This window comes from Haemorhous mexicanus, chromosome 33 (assembly GCF_027477595.1).
Source record: "Haemorhous mexicanus isolate bHaeMex1 chromosome 33, bHaeMex1.pri, whole genome shotgun sequence".
In the NCBI taxonomy this organism is placed as follows: Eukaryota; Metazoa; Chordata; class Aves; order Passeriformes; family Fringillidae; genus Haemorhous; species Haemorhous mexicanus.
In genome coordinates this window covers 2,696,271-2,718,457 of record NC_082373.1, presented here as the reverse complement: position 1 = coordinate 2,718,457, position 22,187 = coordinate 2,696,271, and the positions used below count along the sequence as shown (strand labels likewise).

The window sequence follows — 22,187 nt, the reverse complement described above, 5'->3', positions numbered from 1 at the left end:
CTCTGGTCCCCCCATCCACATTCCGGGCCCCCATCCCCATTCCGGGCCCCCATCCCCATTCGGGACCCCCACCCCCATTCCAGGCCCCCATCCCTGCTCCGGGCCCCCGTCCCCGCTCCAGCCCCGCTCCCCTCAGGGCTCCAGCTCCCTGGAGAGCCTCAGCAGCTCCTTCTGGCTGTCGATGGCCCTCAGGTGCTGCAGGTAGGCCCAGGTGGACACGGGGCTCCGCACGCTCAGGGACTGCTCCGAGCCTGGGGGGAAGGAGGAGATCAAGGCCGGGGTCCCCTCCCTGCCCTGGCACAGCCTGTGGAGCCTGTCCAGCCCTGCAGGATCACCCCACGGACCCCCTGTGTCACCCCCAAACCTCCCCAAACCGCCCAGGACTTGCTCATGGATCCCTGCATGGATCCTTCCTGAATCCCTGCATGGATCCCTGCATGGATCCTCCCTGAATCCCTGCATGGATCCCTGCATGGATCTCTCCCTGGATCCTCCCTGGATCCCTCCCTGGATCTTCCCTGGATCCCTGCCCTGGATCCCTCCCTGGATCCCTCCCTGGATCCCTCCCTGGATCTCTCCCTGGATCCCTCCCTGGATCCCTCCCTGGATCTCTCCCTGGATCCCTCCCTGGATCTCTCCCTGGATCCCTCCCTGGATCCCTCTTTGGATCCTCCCTGGATCCCTCCCTGGATCTCTCCGTGGATCCTCCCTGGATCCTCCCTGAATCCCTCCCTGGATCCCTCCCCGGCTCTCTCCCTGGATCCCTCCCTGGATCCTCCCTGAATCCCTCCCTGGATCCCTCCCTGGATCCTCCCTGGATCCCTCCCTGGATCCCTCCCTGGATCCCTCCCTGGCTCCCCCCTGGCTCCCCCCTGGCTCCCCCCTGGATCCCTCCCTGGATCCCTCCCTGGCTCCCCCCTGGCTCCCCCCTGGCTCCCCCCATCTCCGTCCCCTCTCCCTCAGCTCAGGGTCCCCCGCAGAGGGTTGGGGGTCCCCCGGGGCTGCCTTAGGGCTCAGGCTGAGGAGCTCCAGACGCACACGTGGAGATCCTGACGGCCTTGGCGTCCTCGGGCCGGTGCGGGGAGCGGCTCCGCAGCGGGGACAGCGGCGCTGGGGGTCAGAGAGAGGGGGCTCAGCCCCGTCCCCAGGGCCCCAGCCCCGTCCCCAGGGCCCCAGCCCTGCTTAGGGGACGCTCCAGGCCCCCTCCCCAGCTCCCTGGAGCACCCACCGTGCGCGTGGCCCCGGCAGCGCTGCAGGACTCGCACGGTCTTGGCCATCATGTGCTGTGGGTGGGGCACAGAGGTCACCTGCTGCCACCTGGCCCCACCTGGACCCCCAAAATCTCTGTCCCCACCACGGCTGGGACAGCCCTGGTTGTTCCAGTGCCAGAGCTCTGCCTGCAGGGCACAGCAGGGCCCTCGGAGGGGTCACCGGCCCCGCTCTCACCATCTTCTCGAAGTTGATGAGGTTCTCAGCCAGGGTGCGATTGCCCTCGTGGATGAAGGTCATGTCTGGGGGGGGTTGGGGGTCAGAGCGGGGCCCCCGGGAGCGCTGGGCACACCCAGAGGGTCCCCAAAACCACACACCCACCTTTGAGCAGCAGGGGCACGAAGGGGATGATGGGGGGGCTCAGCTTGGCCACGGCCAGGCGATAGACACGGTGGTTCCACGAGGGGTCCTGGGGACAGGCAGGGACACGGGGGGTGGGGGGACGGGGGGGACAGTAGCACCCCCTCCCCATTGCTCCAGGGGCAAATCCCATTGGGAAGGGGACATGGGGGAGGAAAGGGACATGGGGGAGGAAGGGGACATGGGGTGGGAAGGGGACATGGGGCAGGAAGGGGACATGGAGCAGGAAGGGGACATGGGGTGGGGGGGCTGCGCTCACCAGCATCCTCTCCAGGGCTGAGTGCAGCTTCCGGATCTTGTGGGGCAACCTCTGCAGGGACAGGATCATGGGGCTGGCACTCACCTGTGCCTCCCCAGAGACCCCTGGCTGCCCCCCCACAGAGACCCCCGGCTGTCCCTCCCCAGAGACCCCCGGCTGTCCCTCCCCAGAGACCCCCGGCTGTCCCCCCCCAGAGACCCCCCCCGTCCCTCCCCAGAGACCCCTGGCTGCCCCCCCCAGAGACCCCCGGCTGTCCCTCCCCAGAGACCCCCGGCTGTCCCTCCCCAGGGGTTGTCCCCCCCCCCAGGCCCCCCCTGCTGTCCCCTCGCTGTCCCCCCTGTGTCACCTCCCAGGTCTTGGCCAGGCGAGTCACGGCCGTGTTGCTCACACCAAACATCACCGCGAAGAAGGAATTCAGGTTCTTCTGCTCCTTGAGGCTGTGGGCGGGGACAGGTCAGCCGTGGGGACGGGGACAGTGACAGGGACAGGGACGGGGACGGGGACTCACTGTGCCGCCAGTTTGATGAACTTGCGGAGGAGCTGCGCGCGCCGCCCCAGCTCGGGGCACAGGCACAGCTCGGTGGCCACCCAGAACTGCAGCTCGTTGAAGCGCCGCAGCACCCGCGCCAGGTTGGCCGTGGCCACCTCGCGGAACTTGTGCGGCCCCACGATGTAGTGAATCATCTCCACCTGGGAGAGCGGCAGGGGAGGGCTCAAACCCCCTTCCCAGCAGGTGAGGGGTGTCCTGACCCCCTCCCAGACAGGTGAGGGGTGTCCTGACCCCCTTCCCAGCAGGTGACGGGTGCCTCAGCCCCCTCCCCAACAGGTGAGGGGTGCCTGACCCCCTTCCCAGCAGGTGAGGGGTGCCTCAGCCCCCTCTCCAACAGGTGAGGGGTGTCCTGAGCCCCTCCCAGACAGGTGAGGGGTGTCCTGACCCCCTCCCCAGCAGGTGAGGGGTGTCCTGACCCCCTCCCAGACAGGTGAGGGGTGCCTGAGCCCCCTCCCCAGCAGGTGAGGGGTGTCCTGACCCCCTCCCCGACAGGTAAGGGGTGCCTGAGCCCCCTCCCCAGCAGGTGAGGGGTGTCCTGACCCCCTCCCAGACAGGTGAGGGGTGCCTCAGCCCCCTCCCCAATAGATGAGGGGTGTCCTGACCCCCTCCCCGACAGGTAAGGGGTGCCTGAGCCCCCTCCCCAGCAGGTGAGGGGTGTCCTGACCCCCTCCCAGACAGGTGAGGGGTGCCTGAGCCCCCTCCCCAGCAGGTGAGGGGTGTCCTGACCCTCTCCCCAGCAGGTGAGGGGTGCCTGAGCCCCCTCCCCAGCAGGTGAGGGGTGTCCTGAGCCCCTCCCCAGCAGGTGAGGGGTGTCCTGACCCCCTCCCAGACAGGTGAGGGGTGTCCTGACCCCCTTCCCAGCAGGTGAGGGGCGCCTGAGCCCCCTCTCCAACAGGTGAGGGGTGTCCTGAGCCCCTCCCCGACAGGTGAGGGGTGTCCTGACCCCCTTCCCAGCAGGTGAGGGGTGTCCTGACCCCCTCCCAGACAGGTGAGGGATGTCCTGACCCCCTCCCAGACAGGTGAGGGGTGTCCTGACCCCCTTCCCAGCAGGTGAGGGGTGTCCTGACCCCCTCCCAGACAGGTGAGGGGTGTCCTGACCCCCTTCCCAGCAGGTGAGGGGTGTCCTGACCCCCTCCCAGACAGGTGAGGGGTGTCCTGACCCCCTCCCAGACAGGTGAGGGGTGTCCCAAACCCCCTTCCCAGCAGGTGAGGGGTGTCCTGACCCCCTCCCAGACAGGTGAGGGGTGCCTGAGCCCCCTCCCCAACAGGTGAGGGGTGTCCTGACCCCCTCCCCTGCAGGTAAGGGGTGCCTCAGCCCCCTCCCCAACAGGTGAAGGGTGTCCTGACCCCCTCCCCAGACAGGTGAGGGGTGTCCTGACCCCCTCCCCGACAGGTAAGGGGTGCCTGAGCCCCCTTCCCAGCAGGTGAGGGGTGTCCCGACCCTCTCCTCAGCAGGTGAGGGGTGTCCTGACCCCCTTCCCAGACAGGTGAGGGGTGTCCTGACCCCCTCCCCGACAGGTAAGGGGTGCCTGACCCCCTTCCCAGCAGGTGAGGGGGGTGTCCTGACCCTCTTCCCAGCAGGTGAGGGGTGTCCTGACCCCCTTCCCAGCAGGTGAGGGGTGTCCTGACCCCCTCCCAGACAGGTGAGGAGTGTCCTGACCCCCTCCCCAGCAGGTGAGGGGTGCCTCAGCCCCCTCCCCAGCAGGTGAGGGGCGTCCTGACCCTCTCCCCAGCAGGTGAGGGGTGCCTGAGCCCCCTCCCCAGCAGGTGAGGGGCGTCCTGACCCTCTCCCCAGCAGGTGAGGGGTGCCTGAGCCCCCTCCCCGACAGGTGAGGGCTGTCCTGACCCTCTCCCGGCCACTCCCAGCACGGGTCACACCTGGTGGATGCTCTTGAAGAGGTTCCAGTCGTAGTCGGTGAGGTGGCTGGCCAGGTCCTTGGAGCTGATCAGGTCCAGGGTGTCCGAGGAGCCGGCGTGGGGGCCCAGCTGCTCAGGGTGGGGGGTCTGGGCACGGGACAGGAGCCCTGACCCCTCCTGCCCTCAGCGGACCCCAGCAGGGACGGACGCCCCAAACCGAGGCACCGCAGACCCCAACCCCCTCCTGGGTGGGTCCGCCCTGTGCTGCCCACCCCAGACCCCCCCACACTCACCAGGCTGCCCAGCTCGTCCCTGCTGACCACGAAGAGCCTCTCGTTGAGGCCCAGAGCCGTGAACACCCCCACGGCGTCCTGCGGCAGCACCGCCCGGTCTGCGCGGAGGGAAGGGCGGGCTGGCACGGAGGAGGGGACAGATCCCGGCTGGGCACGGGGACAAGGCCACCCCGGGGCAGTCCCCTCACCTCCGGCCGAGTTCACCTTGACCAGGACGTGCTCCCGGTCCCGGCGCAGCCGCGGCGCCAGGGCCCGCAGGACGTCCCGCACGGCGGCGTTCACGGGCAGCACCGACACCAGGCACGAGTGGTCGGCCCTGAAGATCTCGTAGGGCACTGGGGGGGACAAAAGGGACCTCAAAGGGACAAAAGGGACCTCAGCGTCCCCACGCTGCGGGGCACAGTCCCCGCTGAGGGGGCAGTACCTTTGTCCTGCGCTCTCAGGGCGCAGGTGCTGTCCAGCATCGCCTCCTCGGGGCTCCCGAGCCACATTCCCGAGCTCCGCGCCTGGGGAGGGTGGGACAGGCGGGAGGACACGGCCACAGCCACCGCCCCTCCTGCGGCACGTCCCCAAAGGGCAGAGGGGACCCAGATCCTGCCCTGTCACCCCTCGGGGTTCCCTACCTTGGGCTGGGGGGACACGCTGCCGTCACCGTTCTCCAGCCTGCGGGAGGGGAAGGGGGAGGATGGAGCTGCTGTTCCCGGTGGGAACAGAACCGGAACCGGCCACCCCCGGGACTGCAGCCACCCCTGGGGACTGTGGCCATCCCCGGGGACTGCGGCCATCCCCGGGGACTGTGGCCACCCCCGGGACTGCGGCCACCCCTGGGGACTGTGGCCATCCCCCGGGACTGTGGCCATCCCCAGGGACTGTGGCCACCTCTGGGGACTGTGGCCATCCCTGGGGACTGTGGCCACCCCCGGGGACTGCAGCCACCCCCGGGACTGCGGCCATCCCTGGGGACTGTGGCCACCCCCGGGACTGTGGCCACCCCTGGGACTGTGGCCACCCCCGGGACTGCAGCCACCTCTGGGGACTGTGCCCATCCCAGAGCCCCCTGCCCCACCCAGCTGCGTGTGCCACCCTCCCCATGGCCGGGAACCCCACGCTGGGGACAAGGTGGCACCAGAGCTGCCCCGAAAGCGCCTCCCCAGGGGAGCACAGCCCCCCAGGCACCCGTGGTGGCATCAGGGACACTGGGGGACACTGGGGGGACACTGGGGGGACAGTGGGGGGGACTCACGCTCGGGGCCGCCGCCGCTCCTGGCCCTGCTCCTGGCCCAGCCCGCCCAGCTGGGGGTCCCGGCTCGCCAGGTCCGCCAGGTTCTGCAGGGACAGGGGGCCCGGGGTGAGCGGGGGGCGGTCCCTGCCGTGTCACCATGCCACCCCGGCGGCGCCACCCCGGCGGTGCCACCCCGGCCGTACCTGCAGCAGCGCCGTGGTGCTGCGGTCGCCCTGCAGCAGCCGCCCGTAGAGCAGCACCCACTGGCTGACCAGCCGCAGGATCTTGCGCCGCTTCCGCAGGGAGTAGGAGGCCTTGTCCTGCTCCGAGCCCTCCAGCGGCTCCGCCCGGAAACTGGGACCAGTCAAGGGCACCAGCAAAACGTGCAGAGGGGCAGGGACCCCCGGGAACGGCACCCCGGGAGATGGGGACGCGCCCAAGGGTGCTGAAAGGGGATTTGGGGCTGCCCCCGAGGGGACAGGCACCGGGCTGAGCGCGTCCCCGCGTGTGGCGGAGCCCAGTCCCCCCAGTTCCCGCACTGGAGGATACTGGTGCAGCAGGGCCCGGCAGAGCTGCGAGGTCGGCATGAACACGGTGTAGGTGAGCAGGAAATCCCCCAGCAGCGTGTCTGTGAGGGACAGGGCACTGTCACTCCTGCCCCCAGCACCATGGGGACACAGGGAGCCGGCCAAGGATCCCCCGTGCCCTGCCTGGGCTGGCCTGGGCTGTCCCACCACGGGGACCGACCAAGGATCCCCCGTGCCCTGCCTGGGCTGGCCTGGGCTGGCCTGGGCTGTCCCCACCACGGGACTGGCCAAGGATCCCCCGTGCCCTGCCTGGGCTGGCCTGGGCTGTCCCCACCATGGGGACCCTGCTGGTGGCAGGGCAGGATTTGTTCCTGAAGCCCGTGGGAGGGGCTGGATCGCTGGGGTGGGATGGCAAATCCCGGGGATCGGCTCCAAGGCAGCGCCTTGTCCCCGGCTGGGATCTGTGACCCTCTGGGGACACCTCCCGGCTCTGGCTGGCCCGGGTCTGTGACCCTCTGGGGACACCTCCTGGCTCCGGCTGGCCCGGGTGTGTGACCCTCTGGGGACACCTCCTGGCTCCGGCTGGCCCAGGTCTGTGACCCTCTGGGGACACCTCCCAGCTCCGGCTGGCCCGGGTCTGTGACCCTCTGGGGACACCTCCCGGCTCCGGCTGGCCCGGGTCTGTGACCCTCTGGGGACACCTCCCAGCTCCGGCTGGCCCGGGTCTGTGACCCTCTGGGGACACCTCCTGGCTCTGGCTGGCCCGGGTCTGTGACCCTCTGGGGACACCTCCCAGCTCCGGCTGGCCCGGGTCTGTGACCCTCTGGGGACACCTCCCAGCTCCGGCTGGCCCGGGTCCCCCTCTCCCGGCCTCGGGATCTGGGTTTGTAGCGAGCCCAGGGCGGCCCGAGCGGGATTTGGGGCTGGACCCCGGGAATGAGGAGCCCCCTCGGTGCCACCCCCCTGCCCGTCCCCAGCCCCGTCTGCGGGTGGCACAGGGGACACCCCCACAGGGGGACACCCCCACCTACCCACGGGATCGTAGAGGGTGGCATCGAGCCTCATGAACTCCAGCAGGTGCTCCAGGATCTTCTCAGGTGTCCCAGCCATCACCAGGTACCTGCTGGGGACAGGAGGGGCGGAGGTGACACTGTGGCTGTGGGCAGGGCCACCACGGGCTGGTGCCACCACGGGCCGGTGTCCCTGCTCCTCGTCCCCTTGTTCCTTCCAAAAACTGCCCCGAGGGAGGCGGGAAAGGGCAGAGGGGGCGGCTCAGGGGGCAGAGGTGTCACCTGTCAAAGGGGGACAGGGACAGGGGTGTCACCTGTCAAAGGGGGACAGGGACGTCACCTGCCACAAGGGGGCGCCTTCTGTCAGGGGAACAGGGACGGGGGTGTCACCTGCTCTGAGTGGGACAGGGACAGGGGTGTCACCTGTCACAGGGGAACAGGGACGGGGGTGTCACCTGTCACAGGGGAACAGGGACGGGGGTGTCACCTGCTCTGAGTGGGACAGGGGTGTCACCTGTCACAGGGGAACAGGGACAGGGGTGTCACCTGTCACAGGGGAACAGGGACGGGGGTGTCACCTGCTCTGAGTGGGACAGGGACAGGGGTGGCACCTGACACAGGGAACAGGGAGGGGGGTGTCACCTGTCACAGGGGAACAGGGACAGGGGTGTCACCTGCTCTGAGTGGGACAGGGACAGGGGTGTCACCCGCCACCAGGGGCACAGGATTGTCACCTGCTGCTCCGCGCCGAGGCCGCCTGGCCGCTGCCGCCCTGCAGGTCCTTCTGCAGCACCAGCACCACCTTGCCGTGCTCCTTCAGCCGCACCGTGTTGGCCTCCACGTCCTGGGGGACGATCCCGCCGTCAGCCCGGCCGGGATTCCCCAAAACCCCCCCAGAATCCCCCCCGGGCCCACCTTGAGGATGCGGTTGAAGTCCTGCTTGTCCACGCGCAGGAAGTGACAATTGTCCTCGCGCAGGAGGATGGTGGCCGCCCGCGGGGCGTCGTTCACCAGCGCCAGCTGCCCAAAGTCGTCCCCCTCGTGCAGGGTGGCCACCAAGCCCTGGGGACAGCACGGGGTGAGGGACAGTGACACTGGGGGGTCCCCAGAGTGTCCCCTGCAGTGCAGGGTGGCCACCAAGCCCTGGGGACAGCACGGGGTGAGGGACGGTGACACTGGGGGGTCCCCAGAGTGTCCCTCCAGCGCGGGGACAAACCCACCTTGCCGTGGGTGACCACGTTGACCGAGCCCTTCCAGATGATGTACCAGGAGGTGCCTTTGTCCCCTTGGCTGAACACTGGGACAGCGCCCGGGAAAAGGGGGGAAAAGTCACAATTTAGGGGCCGGCTCCGGTGTCCCCGGGCTGGGGACACCCCGGTGGGACTCTCGGGGACTCGGGGTGACTCACGGACGGTGCCCGCGCGCTGGTGCCCCTCGAACATCAGCACGGCCGCCAGCTCCCGCTTCACCTGCGCAGGGGACAGCGCTGTCACCCCGGCTGGGCCAGCAGGGGACACAGGGATGGAATGGCCGAGGGAGGCACAGAGACGGCCAGAGAGGGTGCGCAGATGGAAGGGAAGGGGTGCAGAAGGATTTGGGGAGCAGGGGAGGATGCCAGGACAGGAACCGATGGGGCTCAGGAGGATTTGGGGCCCAGGGGACACCCCGACCCTGCAGGGTTTGGGGACACGGCCGCGCTCACCGAGTTGGAGAGATGAGCCACGGCTTTGATGTGGAGCAGCTCCTCAAAGATCAGCTCCAGCTCGTCCTGCGTGCGCTGGGCAGGCCTGGGGGGGCCGGGGGGGTCAGCGGCTCCCTGTGCCCCCCACCCAGGGCACAGCCCCCTCCCCAGCCCCCTCCCCTCCTCGGGTGACCTTGTTGGGTCCCCCCACCCTCAGCAGCCCCGTGGCTGCTCCAGACCCCCGAGCAGGGTCCAGAAGAGTCCGGGAGGGGCAGAGGAGCCCCCAGCCCGCGGGGCACTCACGGCTTGCGCAGGGCCATGGAGAGCAGCGCGTCGGGGCCCAGCTGCGCCAGGAACCCCAGGGCCTCCAGCAGCTCCTCGGGGTCCCGCGGCCCCGCGCCGGGCTCGGGGCTCAGCTCCAGCTCGGCAAAGCGGTAGAACTGCGTGTCCTTGTCCTGGAAGTGCCACTCCTGCCTCACTGCGGGGGGGCAGCGGCCGTTAGCTCGGCTCTGCACCGCCCCGAGCCCCCCGAGCCCCCCGAGCCCCCCCCGAGCCCCCCCGAGCCCCCCGAGCCCCCCAAGCCCTCACCGTGCGTCAGGACCCCTCCGTCCACCAGCACCTGCCCGATGCCCACGGCCTGGCCGCGCGTCTGGACGGCCACGCCGGCGCTCAGCAGCCAATCCACCAAGTCCTTCCCCGAGCAGCACTGCCTGGGGGGGCACAGGGGGTGAGGACCCCGCGGGACAGCCCCCCCGGAGCCCCCCGAGGGTCCCCCCATCCCGGCGCACCGGTGGTGCCGCAGGTGGTGCTTGTGGTCGCGGATGAGGCCGGGCCGGGAGCTGCTCAGGTGGGCGAAGAGGAGCTTGCCCGCCCTCCAGATCTTCTCCGAGGATGCCTGAGGGTGCGAGGGGGACAGGGGAGCTCGTGGGGGGGGGCTGGGCTGTCACCTGTCCCCTCAGTGCCCTGGGATCACCACCGGCCACCCCCGCAATGGCCGAGCCCAAGGAGCACCCCGATGGCTCTGGGTGTGGGGGTGCTCCAGCCCCTCACCCCCCCCCAGCCTCCCCAAATTCAGTCCCCGGGGGCTTCCCCGGCCCCCCCACCTGAGTGATGCTGTGGCCATAGTCCAGGCTGGATTCCGAGTCCAGGAGAGGGGTCTGGAAAACCAAAGGGGAGGGGGTTGGGGGCTGTGGGGGCTCTGCTGTGTCCCCATCACCCCACACAGCGGGGGGGGGGGGGGGTCCTGGCACCCCCAGAGCAGCCCCAGCCCTTCACCAGGTGAGGGGGCAGTGCCCAAATCCTGAACCCAGGACCCAAATCCTGAACCCAGCACTCAGTTCTTGACCCCAGCACCAATTTCCTGAACCCAGGACCCAAATCCTGACCCCAGTCTCCCTCTCCCGCTCATTTTTCTCCCCGCTCTCCCCCTCGGGGATGCTCCAGGTACAACGAACGCACGGAGGGACGCGCCCCTGTCCCCGCGGCCCCGCCCGGATGGCGGGGCAAAGGTGGCCGAGCTCCGGTGGCGGCGCTGCCCGCGGGGACCGCGGCTCCCGGGCCCCTCCTGGCCACTGCCCTGGATAAACAAGCCCGGCCCGCACCCGTCAGACCAGTTCCGGCCCCGGGAGCGCTCACCCGGCACGGGGCACGGCCGCCCCTCCGAGGGACGCCCACCCGCGCGGGGGGCACCCCCAGGGGCGTTCTGGGGGTCCCTTCCCGGCTGTGGGGGCCCCGCAGAGCCCGGGAGGGCACCCAGGAACGGGGCCTGCCGGGATCCTCCCGGGGCCCGGGTGCGGGAGGCTGGGGCAACCCCAGGGCAGGGGGACCGGCTGGATGGATTTCCAATCGAGGAGGGCAGGAGTTAATTAGTGCAGGAGTTAATTAGTGCAGGAGTTAGTTAGTGCAGGAGTTAATTAGTGCGGGAGCCTCGAGGCCGAGCCTCCTCCTGCTCCCAGCACTTTGCCACGGCTCAGGAGGAATTCGAGGAGCCACGAGCGGCTCTGGGAGCGCTGCAGGTCCCGGGGGACCTGTGCCACCTGGCCACGGTGTCACCCAGGCTGCGACACCGCTCCTGAGCTGGCCGCAGTGTCCCCAAGGCAGGGACACGGTGACTCAGGCGCTCGGCAAACTCTGCCAGCCCCGTGACGGCCGCGGGGAGCAGGAACCGCTCCGAGCAAATGTTTGCAAACGGGAGCCGGGAGGCGGGGGGCTGCTCTGGGGACACGGAGGTGCCACCCCGTGGGAGCCAGAGGTCCCTGTCACCCGTGGGAGCAGGAGATCTGTGTCAGCCTGTGGGTACAGGATGTCCCTGTCACCCGTGGGAGCAGGAGACCTGTGTCACCCCGTGGGTGCAGGATGTCCCTGTCACCCGTGGGAGCAGGAGACCTGTGTCACCCCGTGGGAGCCAGAGGTCCCTGTCACCCGTGGGAGCAGGAGATCTGTGTCACCCCGTGGGAGCCAGAGGTCCCTGTCACCCGTGGGAGCAGGAGATCTGTGTCACCCCGTGGGTGCAGGATGTCCCTGTCACCCTGTGGGTACAGGATGTCCCTGTCCCCTCCTGGGTGCAGCAAGTTTGTGCCACCCCGTGGGTCCAGGTGACACCGGGTGTCCCGCTGCCCAGGTCCCCAAAGGGCCTCTGCTGTCCCTCGGCACGGAGCCCCCTCTGCCTCCCCCTCTGTCCTTGGGGCGCAGAGCCAGGCCGTGCCCCGGGCCGCGCTCCAAGGACACCCAAAGAGACACAGGAACCCCTCTCAAGGATCAGATTCCTCCTTCCCGGGGTTCCTCTCTGCCAGGACGGCTCTGGAATCACCCGAACCGCCCCGCTGTCCCCAAACCCCCTCCCTGGAGCATCCCCCCCGGGTCAGGACCTGCAGGACGCCCCCACCCCCCTCCTGGTCACGGCGTGGCTCCAAGCACTTCCTAAGGAGTTGCCTCTTCCATCTTCCTGCCCACGGGACACGCCGGGATCCTGCCTTTCTCCAGGATTCCGGCAGCGCCGGGCGCCCGGCCAAGGCCGCCAGCGGCCGTTCCGCGCTCGCGGCCGCTTTTGTTTGGGATCCCGAGGAAAACAAGCGCGGCTATTTCGGGCCCTGCGGCTCCGGAGAAAGCCCTCGCCCATCCGCAGCCTCCGCAGGCCGGGGCTCGGCACAGCATCCCCAGGGACGGGGCTCGGCACAGCATCCTCCGGGACGGGGCTGGGCACCCCCGGGATGGGGCTGGGCACCCCAGGGACGGGGCTGGGCACTCCCGGGATGGGGCTGGGCACCCCCGGGACGGGGCTGGGCACCCCCGGGATGGGGCTGGGCACCCCCGGGATGGGGCTGGGCACAGCATCCTCCGGGACAGGGCTGGGCACCCCCGGGATGGGGCTGGGCACCCCTGGGACAGGGCTGGGCACTCCCGGGATAGGGCTGGGCACTCCCGGGACGGGGCTCGGCACCCCAGGGATGGGGCTGGGCACCCCCGGGATGGGGCTGGGCACCCCCGGGACGGGGCTGGGCACCCCCGGGACGGGGCTGGGCACCCCCGGGATGGGGCTGGGCACCCCCAGGGACGGGGTTGGGCACCCCTGGGATGGGGCCGGGCATCGCCTGGGATGGGCTCAGGGACGCACTCTGGCTCCGCTCTCCTTGCCAGGGATGTGGCAGGGGCTGGCACCGTGGCACTTGTCACTGGCACAGTGTCACTTGTCACTGGCACGGTGGCGCTTGTCACTGGCACCGTGGCACTTGTCCCCTGGGAAGGACGGAGGACGGAGCCACTTGGGGACACCGCTGTCCTTTGGAGCCGGGAGGGATTTGCTGGGATCAGGACCCCGAGGGGGGTGAGAGGAAGCCAGGAGGAGTTTCCAGGAGCTTCCAGTGACGGGGACAAGGGACAAAATCCCCCTTTCCCTGCTGGCATCGGCTCCAGGGCCCTCGACCCCCGGGTGTCCCCCGCAGAGGGGACACTCCTGCTGTGCCACAGGTGCCACTGCTGCCAGGGCTGGTGGGATTGATCCCAGTCCAGCCCAGGAATGCTCCAGGCCTGCCGCTGGCCTGGCTTCCCAGGCTGGGTGCCCCAAAAAAGCCCTCCCCAAAGTCCGTTCCTAAAAGTTTTGGAGAGAAAAATAAATCGGGAAGGGAAAAAGGGAGGAAAACTTCTCTGGGAGGGAGGCCCCGTGCCCCGTGGAAATGCCCAGAGGGGAGCTGCCCCCTAAAATAATTTCACTTTTTTCTTGAAAAGTGTCCCAGGCCAAGCAGTGTGGGAGGGGGAAGGACGCAAAGCTCCGGAAGCTCTGCCAGGGCTCCAGGGTCACCTTCCCCCCCGGAGGGGACACGGAGGGGCCGAGAGCAGGGCCCGGCACCCCGGGGACTGCCCCCAGCTCCCGGGGCCAGCGCGGAGCCGGGCGGGGAGGTCGCGATGCCAGGGGCAAATCCCTGCTGTGGGAACGCTGCGTGCTCCCTGGAATGTCCCACCGGAATGTCCCCCCCGGAATGTCCCCCCCGGAATGTCCCCCCCGGAATGTCGCCCCGGAATGTCCCCCCGGAATGTGCCCCCGGAATGTCCCACCGGAATATCCCCCCCTGAATGACCCCCCGGGAATGACCCCCCGGGAATGACCCCCCGGAATGTCCCCCCCGGAATGTCCCACCGGAATGTCTTTCCTGCTGGGATGCGCCGCCGGGCACCTGGCACCGGGCTCGCTTCACGCCTGGCCGCCCGTTCCGCTCCGCTCCGCCCATTCCAGCCTGCGCAGCTCACCTGCAGCCTCACCTGGCCCTTGTGCCCTCACCTGGCCCCCTGTGCCCTCACCTGGCCCCCTGTGCCCTCACCTGGGCCCCGTGCCCTCACCTGGCTCCCTGCACGCCTGGATTCACTCCCCGTACCCTCACCTGGTTCCTCCCTCCCTCACCTGGCTCCTCGTACCCTCACCTGCACGCCTGGCTTCACTCCCTGCTCCCTCACCTGGCTCCTTCCACCCTCACCTGGCTCCCTGCACTCCTGGACTACCTGCGCTCCTCTCATTCCCGGATTCCCGGGGCTGGGGAGACCCCGGCCCCACACCCCAGGGGATTTGGGGACAGGCTTGCCCCGGCCCCACTCCCCCAGGGGATTTGGGGACAGGCTCCTTTGGGGACACGCTCCCCCCACTCCCCCAGGGGATTTGGGGACAGGCTCCTTTGGGGACACGCTCCCCCCGGCCCCACTCCCCGAGGGGATTTGGGGACACGCTCCTTTGGGGACACGCTCCCCCCGGCCCCACTCACCCAGGGGATTTGGGGACACGCTCCCCCCACTCCCCCAGGGGATTTGGGGACACGCTCCTTTGGGGACACGCTCCGCCCGGCCCCACTCACCCAGCGGATCCCCTGGATGCGGGGCAGGCTCCCCCCGGCCCCCTCCAGCCGCACCTCGTAGCTGGAGCTCCGGAACAAGTGCATCTTCCTGAGCAGCCCCGAGAGCCGGGCTCCGTCCGCTCCGGGACCCCCGGGGGGCTGCGGGGCGGCGGCGGCGCCGCTTCCCGGCTCCAGCCCCGCTCGCCGCGGCCCCGCGCCCCTCCGCGCCCCCCCGGCCGCTGCCCCCGGCCCGGCCCCGCGCACCTTCATGTGGCGGGGGGGGGCGAGGCCATCGCGGCCGCGGCCCCGGGGCTGCTCCGCGGCTCCTCGGGACGGGGCCGGGCTCGGGAGCGGCTCCGCCGCCGCCGCCGCCGCGCCGGGCCCGCCCCGGGCACGGGAGCCCCGCCCGCGGCCCCTCCCCGGCTCCCGCGGCCCCGCTCCGGGACCCCGCGGCGGGAGGGACCCCCCGCACCCCGCCCTCGGCCATGGGGGGAGGCACAGCCCCGACCCCCGGGACCCCCGGGACCCCCGGGACCCCCGGGACCGGGTTTGGGGGGTCTCCAGGAGTCCCTGAGCACCTCAAACCCGGGTTTGGGGGGGTCACGGGGGGCTCCCCTGCCCCGCCCTGCCTGGTGGGGGGACCCAGAGAGGCTGGAAGAGGGAGGGGCTTTGTACTGGGAATGGATTATACTGGGAATGGTTCACACTGGGAATGGCCTGTACTGGGAATGGTTTGTACTGGGAATGGTTCGTACTGGGAATGGATTATACTGGGAATGGTCTTTACTGGGAATGGTTTGTACTGGGAACGGTTTGTACTGGGAATGGTTTGTACTGGGAATGGATTATACTGGGAATGGTTCACACTGGGAATGGCCTGTACTGGGAATGGTTTGTACTGGGAATGGTTTGTACTGGGAATGGTTTGTACTGGGAATGGATTATTCTGGGAATGGTTCACACTGGGAATGGTCTGTACTGGGAATGGTTCACACTGGGAATGGTTTGTACTGGGAATGGCCTGTACTGGGAATGGTTCGTACTGGGAATGGTTCACACTGGGAATGGTTTGTACTGGGAATGGTTCACACTGGGAATGGTTCGTAGGTTTGTACTGGGAATGGTTCGTACTGGGAATGGATTATACTGGGAATGGTCTTTACTGGGAATGGTTTGTACTGGGAACGGTTCACACTGGGAATGGGAGTTGTTCATACTGGGAATGGTCTTTACTGGGAATGGTTCATACTGGGAGTTGTTCATACTGGGAATGGCTCGTACTGGGAATGGTTCGTACTGGGAACGGATTGCACCGGGAATGGTTTGGACTGGGGAGGAGGCCCCCAGCTGGAGCAAAGCTGGGGTGGGGCCCAGCGGTCCTGGGAGAGCTTTTACGGGGGTTTTTGGCAAAAAAGGAAAGGGGTTTCTGCCAAAAGGAGCCTTTACTTCTGAAATAAATCCCGATTTTTAAAATCCAAATCTGCCTTAAATCGGCCCCACCCCAGCTGGAGCAGGGATGGGAAACATCAGCTGGATTCGAGGAATTTGGGGCAGAGCCTTGAGCCTCCCCTGCTCCCCCTCCTGCCCAGGCACCCGAGAGGCTCCGGGGGTCACACCGGGGTCCCCAGTTTGTCCCTCCAGGGCTCTGGGGGTCACACTGAGATCCCCTAATCTGTCCCTCCAGGGCTCTGGGGGTCACACCGGGGTCCCCAGTTTGTCCCTCCAGGGCTCTGGGGGTCACACCGGGGTCCCCAAATCTGTCCCTCCGGGTCGGGGACAGATCCTGATCCTTCCTCTCCCTCTGCCTCTGGAGGCCGAGGACGCTTTTCCCGGGATTCCCGGAGGCTCCGGGACCCCCAGAACCTCCCCGGGCTGGAGTCCCCCCTCCCCAGGAGCTGCTCCCGGGGTTCCTCCAGCCAGGCTCCCCTCGCAGGGGCCCGGATCCCGGCCTGCACCGACGCGTCCCCCATGCAAATCAGAGCTCATCAAGGGGAGGAGGAAGAGGCCTGAGGAAGGCAGCGGCTCCCGGAGCCCGGGCAGCCCCACCCCGGGAGAGGAGAGGCACCTGCCCCGGCCCGCGGGCGGCTCCTCCTTGGGTGAGGCTTCCAGCACCCCATTCCAGTCCCGTTCTATCCCAGTCCCATCCCTATCCCATCCTGTCACATTCCATTTGATCCCACCCTATCCTATCCTATCCCATTCCCAGTCCCATCCCATCCCATCCCGATCCAATCCCATTTCCCATCCCAATCCCGTTTTATCCCACCCTATCCCAGTCCCAATCCAGTCCCATCCCATCCCATCCCATCCCAATCCCGTTTTATCCCACCCTATCCCAGTCCCATCCCATCCCAATCCAATCCCATTTCCCATCCCAATCCTGTTTTATCCCACTCTATCCTATCCCACCCTTTCCGTCCCATTCCCAATCCCATCCCATTCCATTTCAGACCCAGCAATGGGGGTCCCCCCACCCCTTTCCCTTCCTACCCCTCATTCCCAGGAACAGCCCCCGTTATTCTGTTTTCAGTCCTCTGAGGAGGGTGAGACTGCACAGATGTTGTAATTCACTCTATCACAATCAGAAGCCAACTATTTCTTAATTATAATAAAAATTATAATCATGTATAATATAATTATAACAGAATATATTTAATTTTTTATTATTTAAAATATGCTATATTTAATCTTAATAGTCAAACTATTATATAATTATAAAAATATGAATTGTATGCATGAATAATATAAATTCTCTAGAACTATATGTATTATACAATTCTAATACATAATATCAGCATCCCCGAGGTGTCCCTGGGGTGTCCCCGGTCCCTCACCCCGCTCAGGCAGGGACACTGCCATCCCTCCCAGGGCCCGCGCTGCCCTTCCCGGGCTCGGGAGCCCCCGGGAGCCGCGGCCGTGCCCGGTGCGGGTGGCGGGGTCACCGATCCCGGCCGTGCCCGGTGCGGGGTCACCGATCCCAGCCGTGCCCGGTGCGGGTGGCGGTCACCGATCCCGGCCGTTCCCGGTGCGCGGTCACCGATCCCGGCCATGCCCGGTGCGGGTGCTCGGTCACCGATCCCGGCCGTTCCCGGTGCCGGTGCGCGGTCACCGATCCCGGCCATGCCCGGTGCTGGTGGCGGTCACCGATCCCGGCCGTGCCCGGGGCCGCTGCGGCCGCCCGGCTCTGGATCGCCCGGAGCAGCCGCTCCTGCCGCCGGCTCTGCCTTATCAACCTCTTATCGCTGGCTCGGCTCCGCTCGGACAATCATGGATTACTGCCGGGCCCCCGCCGAGCGCCGCTGGCTTTGGGGCAGGTCCGGCCCTCCTGGCAGGAATCTCTTCCCGAAATCCCAAATCCTAACGTGGATTTGCAGATCCATAGGACAGCAAACGCTGACCCTGCTCCCAAATCCCAAAGTGCCTTTGCAGATCCATCTGACCCTGCTCCCAAATCCCAAAGTGCCTTTGCAGATCCATCTGACCCTGCTCCCAAATCCCAAAGTGCACTTGCAGATCCATCTGACCCTGCTCCCAAATCCCAAAGTGCACTTGCAGATCCATCTGACCCTGCTCCCAAATCCCAAAGTGCACTTGCAGATCCATCTGACCCTGCTCCCAAATCCCAAAGTGCCCTTGCAGATCCATCTGACCTTGCCCCCACCCCTTGCCCCCTCAAAGGCTGAACGGAGTGAAATCCGAGTTAAATCCCAGTATTTTCACTCCATCCCCTGTTTTGGCTCCGTTTCCTGGGAACGAGCGGCCGGGTCTCGTCCCCGGGCGTGGCAGAGATTCCAGGAGGGACCCGGGAGCTCTGGGTGTCCCCCAGGAGGGTTGGGCTGGCAGCTGGGGGTGCAGAAATCTCTGTATTTATAATCTCCCCGCTTCGCCAGGACACGGCCACAAATCAGCGCCGAAAATCCAATCCTGGGGAAAACGGCTGGGAATTTACAGCGCTCCAAACACCGCGGGCTTATCCTTTAATGCTGCTGCTTTATGTATTTCTCTCCCTCCAACCCTATTTATTCCCTGTTTATTGGCCCAGCCTCCCCTAATTTATGTTTTCATTACTTTGATTAACGCCCCCGCTCCCCTGCCATCGTTATTCCGGCGCAGTTCCCCCAAACCCTCGGTGTTAAATAATCCTCGGGTTTAGCCGGGATGATTTGTAATTTAATAAGCGGCTCCAGCGCCGTGTTTTATCTCCTAATTGGGCCGGAATTAGCAGCAATTCCGGAATTATCACAAATGATGGGATGCCCCTTGTTGTTCCGCGGGGTTTTATGGGGTTGGAGCAGCAGCTTTAGGGATGATCCGAGCCGCGTTCCCCGGGCCCGGGCGTGATTCATTTCTGGATCGTCCGCGGGTGACGGCTCAGGCAGGAATTGCTGCCGTGGAGGGGAAGCTGCTCCTGAGGAAGGAAGCAAGGAGAGTTTTGGTCTCCCAGGTGGTTTAATTTCATTCCCTCATTATCATCTGGGGAACGTGATGTGTCTTGTTCTCCCGGTCTTTCCGTGCCCGCTCGGCTTCTTCCTGAAACAATTCCCAGATTTGCGTCTCCGAGGAGCTGCAGGCGCCTCAGATCCGAGTCCAGCAAGAGCTGAGCGTCCAGAAGATCGTGGAAAAGTGGAAAAAGTGGAATTGTTCAGGTTGGAAAAGCCTGCTAAGGTCACTGAGTCCCACCAGTGACCCAGAGAGGGGAGAAAGAAAAGCAATGTTTTTCCCAGAGGTGGGATTTGTTTTTCCCAGAGGTGGGATTTGTTTTTCCCAAAGGTGGGATTTGTTTTTCCCAAAGGTGGGATTTGTCTTTCCCAAAGGTGGGATTTGTTTCTTTTTCCCAAAGATGGGACTTGTTTCTTTTTCCCAAAGAGGGAATTTGTTTCTTTTTCCCAGAGGTGGGATCTGTTTTTCCCAAAGGTGGGATTTGTGACCATTCCTCACACCAGGACGAGCCCATTTCCTCAACTTTTCCTTTTTCCTTTCCCCTTTGGGCCTTTGGCATTCCTGGGCTCTCAATCCCAGTTCTGCCCGTGGCTGGAATGTTCCTTTAGCAGGGGAAAACAAAACGGCCTCGAGGCCAAACCCTGGGCCCGGGCCGTTCTCGGGAAGCGAGCAGGGCTGTCCCATCCCGGCTGATTTTCCTCCTTTTGTTCCCAGCTCCAGCCCCGGGAGGGAGGAGGAGGAGGGAGGAGGAGGAAGGATCCCTCATCCGGTAAATCCGGCCGTTTCCCAGCTGCTCCCGAGGCTGGGGCAGGAGCAATAACCGGGAAGGCTCCGGGCAACGGCCACGGGTGCTGGGGAGCGGGGCCAAGGTCCACAGCCCGGGAGATCCAGGTGTCCCTCAGGTGTCCCTCAGGTGTCCCTCGGGTGTCACCCGGAGCTGCTGCCTGAGGCGGGCAGTGCCAAGGGGCTGGGGAGCAAATTTTGGGTTAAAAAGTGAAAGAAACGGGTGAAGCTGCTGGGCTGGGGTGGGGTGGAGGAGCAGGAACGTCGCTGTTCCCACCTGGAGTTCCTCCTCTGCTTGTGCTCACTTCCATCCCATCCACCTCTGGAAAGCCCAGGTGTCACCTGGAGCTGCTGCCTGGGGTGGGCAGTGCCAAGGGGCTGGGGAGCAAATTTTGGGCCAAAAAGTGAAAAACGCTCAGCAGGGTGGGAGCTGCAGGTGGAGGAGCAGGAACGTCGCTGTTCCCACCTGGAGCTGCTCCTCCTCCTCCTCTTCTTGTCCTCACTTCCATCCCATCCACCTCTGGAAAGCCCAGGTGTCACCTGGAGCTGCTGCCTGGGGTGGGCAGTGCCAAGGGGCTGGGGAGCAAATTTTGGGTCAAAAAGTGAAAAACGCTCAGCAGGGTGGGAGCTGCAGGTGGAGGAGCAGGAACATCGCTGTTCCCACCTGGAGCTGCTCCTCCTCCTCCTCTTCTTGTCCTCACTTCCATCCCATCCACCTCTGGAAAGCCCAGGTGTCACCTGGAGGTGCTGCCTGGGGTGGGCAGTGCTGAGGAAGCCAATTTTGGGCCAAAAAGTGAAACCAAAAACCAAAAAACCAAACCGAAAAGCCAAAAGAACCCGACAGAAGCCCAACCAGCCACCCAACCAAAAAATGAAAAAAATATTAAAAAAAAAACCAAATTCAAAACAACCATAAAAAAAGAAAAACAAAAAACCCACCCTGAAAGAAACCCCAAAAGACCAAAAAAAAAATCTCCCCCAAAATACCCCCCAAAAAGAATTTAAAAAAAAAACAACCCAAAATCAAACACACCCCCAGACTTCGCTCCTCCTCTGCCCTGAGCCTTTTCCCACCCGCGCAAAAATCACCCCCAGCATCTGCCAGGCTCGGGCAGAGTCAGCAGAGCCGGGATGCCCCAACCGGCCCCGCATTCCCGGGGGATTGGGCGTGGGGAGCGGAGCGGGGCCAGCGGGGGCCGAGCTCACCTGGCGCTGCTGGCGCCGCTCCCTCGCTCCTCCGCTCCGCCCTCCCGCAGCCGCTGCAGGAAATGCAACTGCAGGAAATGCAACTGGGCTGCTCTCGAGGTTTTCACCCTCAAAATCGCACGGCGGGGCGGGAGCTGCGAGTCCGTGGGCAAAGACAGCCGGGGGTTTGGGGTTTCACCGGGGGTTTGGGGTTTTAGCGGGTTTTGGGGTTTTAGGGGGTTTTTGGAGTTTCGCTGGGTTTTGGGATTTCAGCGGGTTTTTGGGATGTCACTGGGTTTTAGGGATTTCACCGGCTTTTGGGGTGTCATTGGGTTTTTGGTATTTCACTGGGTTTTAGAGTGTCACCGGGTTTTGGGGTGTCACTGGGGTTTTGGGATTTCACCGAGTTTTGGGTCAGACTGGGGGAGAATTTTGGGCCAAATTGGGGGAGAATTTTGGGCCAAATTGTGGGGGAATTTTGGGTCCAATTGGGGGGAATTTTGGGCCAAATTGGGGGGAATTTTGGGCCAAATTGGGGGAGAATTTTGGGTCAAATTGGGGGGAATTTTGGGTCAAACTGGGGGGAAATTTTGTGTCAAATTGGGGGGAATTTTGGGTCAAACTGGGGGGAATTTGGGTGCCTCAGCAGGGTGGGAGCTGCGGGCTGGGTGGAGGAACAGGAACCTTGTCCCGTTCCAAGGACAGGGACAGTTCCGCCGTGCCAGGGCGCTCCAGGCCCTGTCCACCCCCCCAAAACCGGAATTGCACGGGGGGACCCCCAGGCATGGATGGAGAGGGGGGAAGGGAGATGGAGGAGGAGGAGGAGGTGGATGAAGAGCGGGGAATGGCTCGGGGAAGGGAAGGAGGCTGCTGCCATCTAGAGCAGCCCAGCCGAGCTTCCCCATTCCCAAAGATCCTCCTGGGGGAGGCTGAAGCGGGAAATTCGGGAAAAGGCGAATTCCCAGCCTCGGGCAGCGCCTCTGTCCCCGTGGCGCTGGCAGGATAATTAATTAATGATGGAAATAGGTGGGAAAATCCCATTTTCACCCCAGTCCTCACTGGAAATTTCTGTCCCCGCGGATGAAGCAGAGCCGGACCCAGCCGAGGGCTCAGAAAGGGGAAGAATGTTAAAAAAATAAATAAATAAAAAAGGGGAAGGGAGAAAAGGGAACGGAAAAGCCCCAAAGAGTCTTTGAGGATTTTGATGAGGTGTCCCCAGACCGCAATCCCACAGGATGGGCCGGGGGGAAGCGAAAGCCACTCGGAGATGTCCCCAGCGCCACACGCTCCCGATGTCCCCCCGTGTCCCCCCGGTGTCCCCCCGGTGTCCCCCCGTGTTCTCAGTGACCCCCCGTGTCCCCCCGGTGTCCCTCCGTGTTCTCAGTGACCCCCCGTGTCCCCCCGTGTCCCCCCGGTGTCCCCCCCGTGTCCCC

At 65.7% G+C, this 22,187-nt stretch overlaps 1 protein-coding gene and 1 long non-coding RNA gene across 5 annotated transcripts; both read right to left on the bottom strand.

The window, feature by feature from the left end:
* Window positions 1-80: 80 nt before the first annotated feature.
* On the bottom strand, window positions 81-14,671 carry RAPGEF3 (Rap guanine nucleotide exchange factor 3). Of its 2 annotated transcripts, none has more exons than XM_059871870.1 (27): window positions 14,368-14,671; window positions 10,132-10,185; window positions 9,817-9,923; window positions 9,617-9,738; window positions 9,332-9,506; window positions 9,050-9,134; window positions 8,756-8,816; window positions 8,568-8,644; window positions 8,263-8,409; window positions 8,082-8,191; window positions 7,369-7,460; window positions 6,360-6,438; window positions 6,014-6,164; window positions 5,832-5,914; window positions 5,212-5,251; window positions 5,013-5,094; window positions 4,777-4,923; window positions 4,589-4,686; window positions 4,317-4,442; window positions 2,397-2,578; window positions 2,235-2,325; window positions 1,889-1,939; window positions 1,591-1,678; window positions 1,447-1,511; window positions 1,229-1,283; window positions 1,039-1,110; window positions 81-251 (listed from the first exon to the last, which is right to left on the bottom strand). In XM_059871870.1, exons 1-27 carry the CDS (start codon window positions 14,614-14,616, stop codon window positions 133-135), a joined length of 2,808 nt encoding a protein of 935 aa, XP_059727853.1. In that variant the 5' UTR covers window positions 14,617-14,671; the 3' UTR covers window positions 81-132. The 2 variants fall into 2 exon arrangements, with proteins under 2 accessions (XP_059727853.1, XP_059727854.1); XM_059871871.1 differs by having other exon boundaries at window positions 7,369-7,457; window positions 14,368-14,670.
* A 3,823-nt stretch (window positions 14,672-18,494) lies between these two features.
* On the bottom strand, window positions 18,495-22,041 carry LOC132340811 (uncharacterized). 3 transcript variants are annotated; one of them, XR_009490013.1, is made up of 5 exons: window positions 20,776-22,041; window positions 20,234-20,335; window positions 20,036-20,145; window positions 19,847-19,947; window positions 18,495-19,753 (listed from the first exon to the last, which is right to left on the bottom strand). It is a non-coding gene; the product is annotated as an uncharacterized LOC132340811 (long non-coding RNA). The 3 variants fall into 3 exon arrangements; XR_009490012.1 differs by having other exon boundaries at window positions 18,495-19,947; XR_009490014.1 differs by lacking the exon at window positions 20,776-22,041 and having other exon boundaries at window positions 18,495-19,947; window positions 20,036-20,419.
* Between the last annotated feature and the right edge of the window lie 146 nt (window positions 22,042-22,187).

Coding starts and splice junctions, on each gene's coding strand:
- RAPGEF3 (XM_059871870.1), bottom strand. CDS start 14,616: ATGAAGGTGCGCGGGGCCGGGCCGGGGGCAGCGGCCGGGGGGGCGCGG. Junction 8,192..8,262: donor ACTTCAACCGCATCCTCAAG/GTGGGCCCGGGG, acceptor ATCGTCCCCCAG/GACGTGGAGGCCAACACGGT. Junction 252..1,038: donor GGCCGTCAGGATCTCCACGT/GTGCGTCTGGAG, acceptor CCTTCCCCCCAG/GCTCGGAGCAGTCCCTGAGC.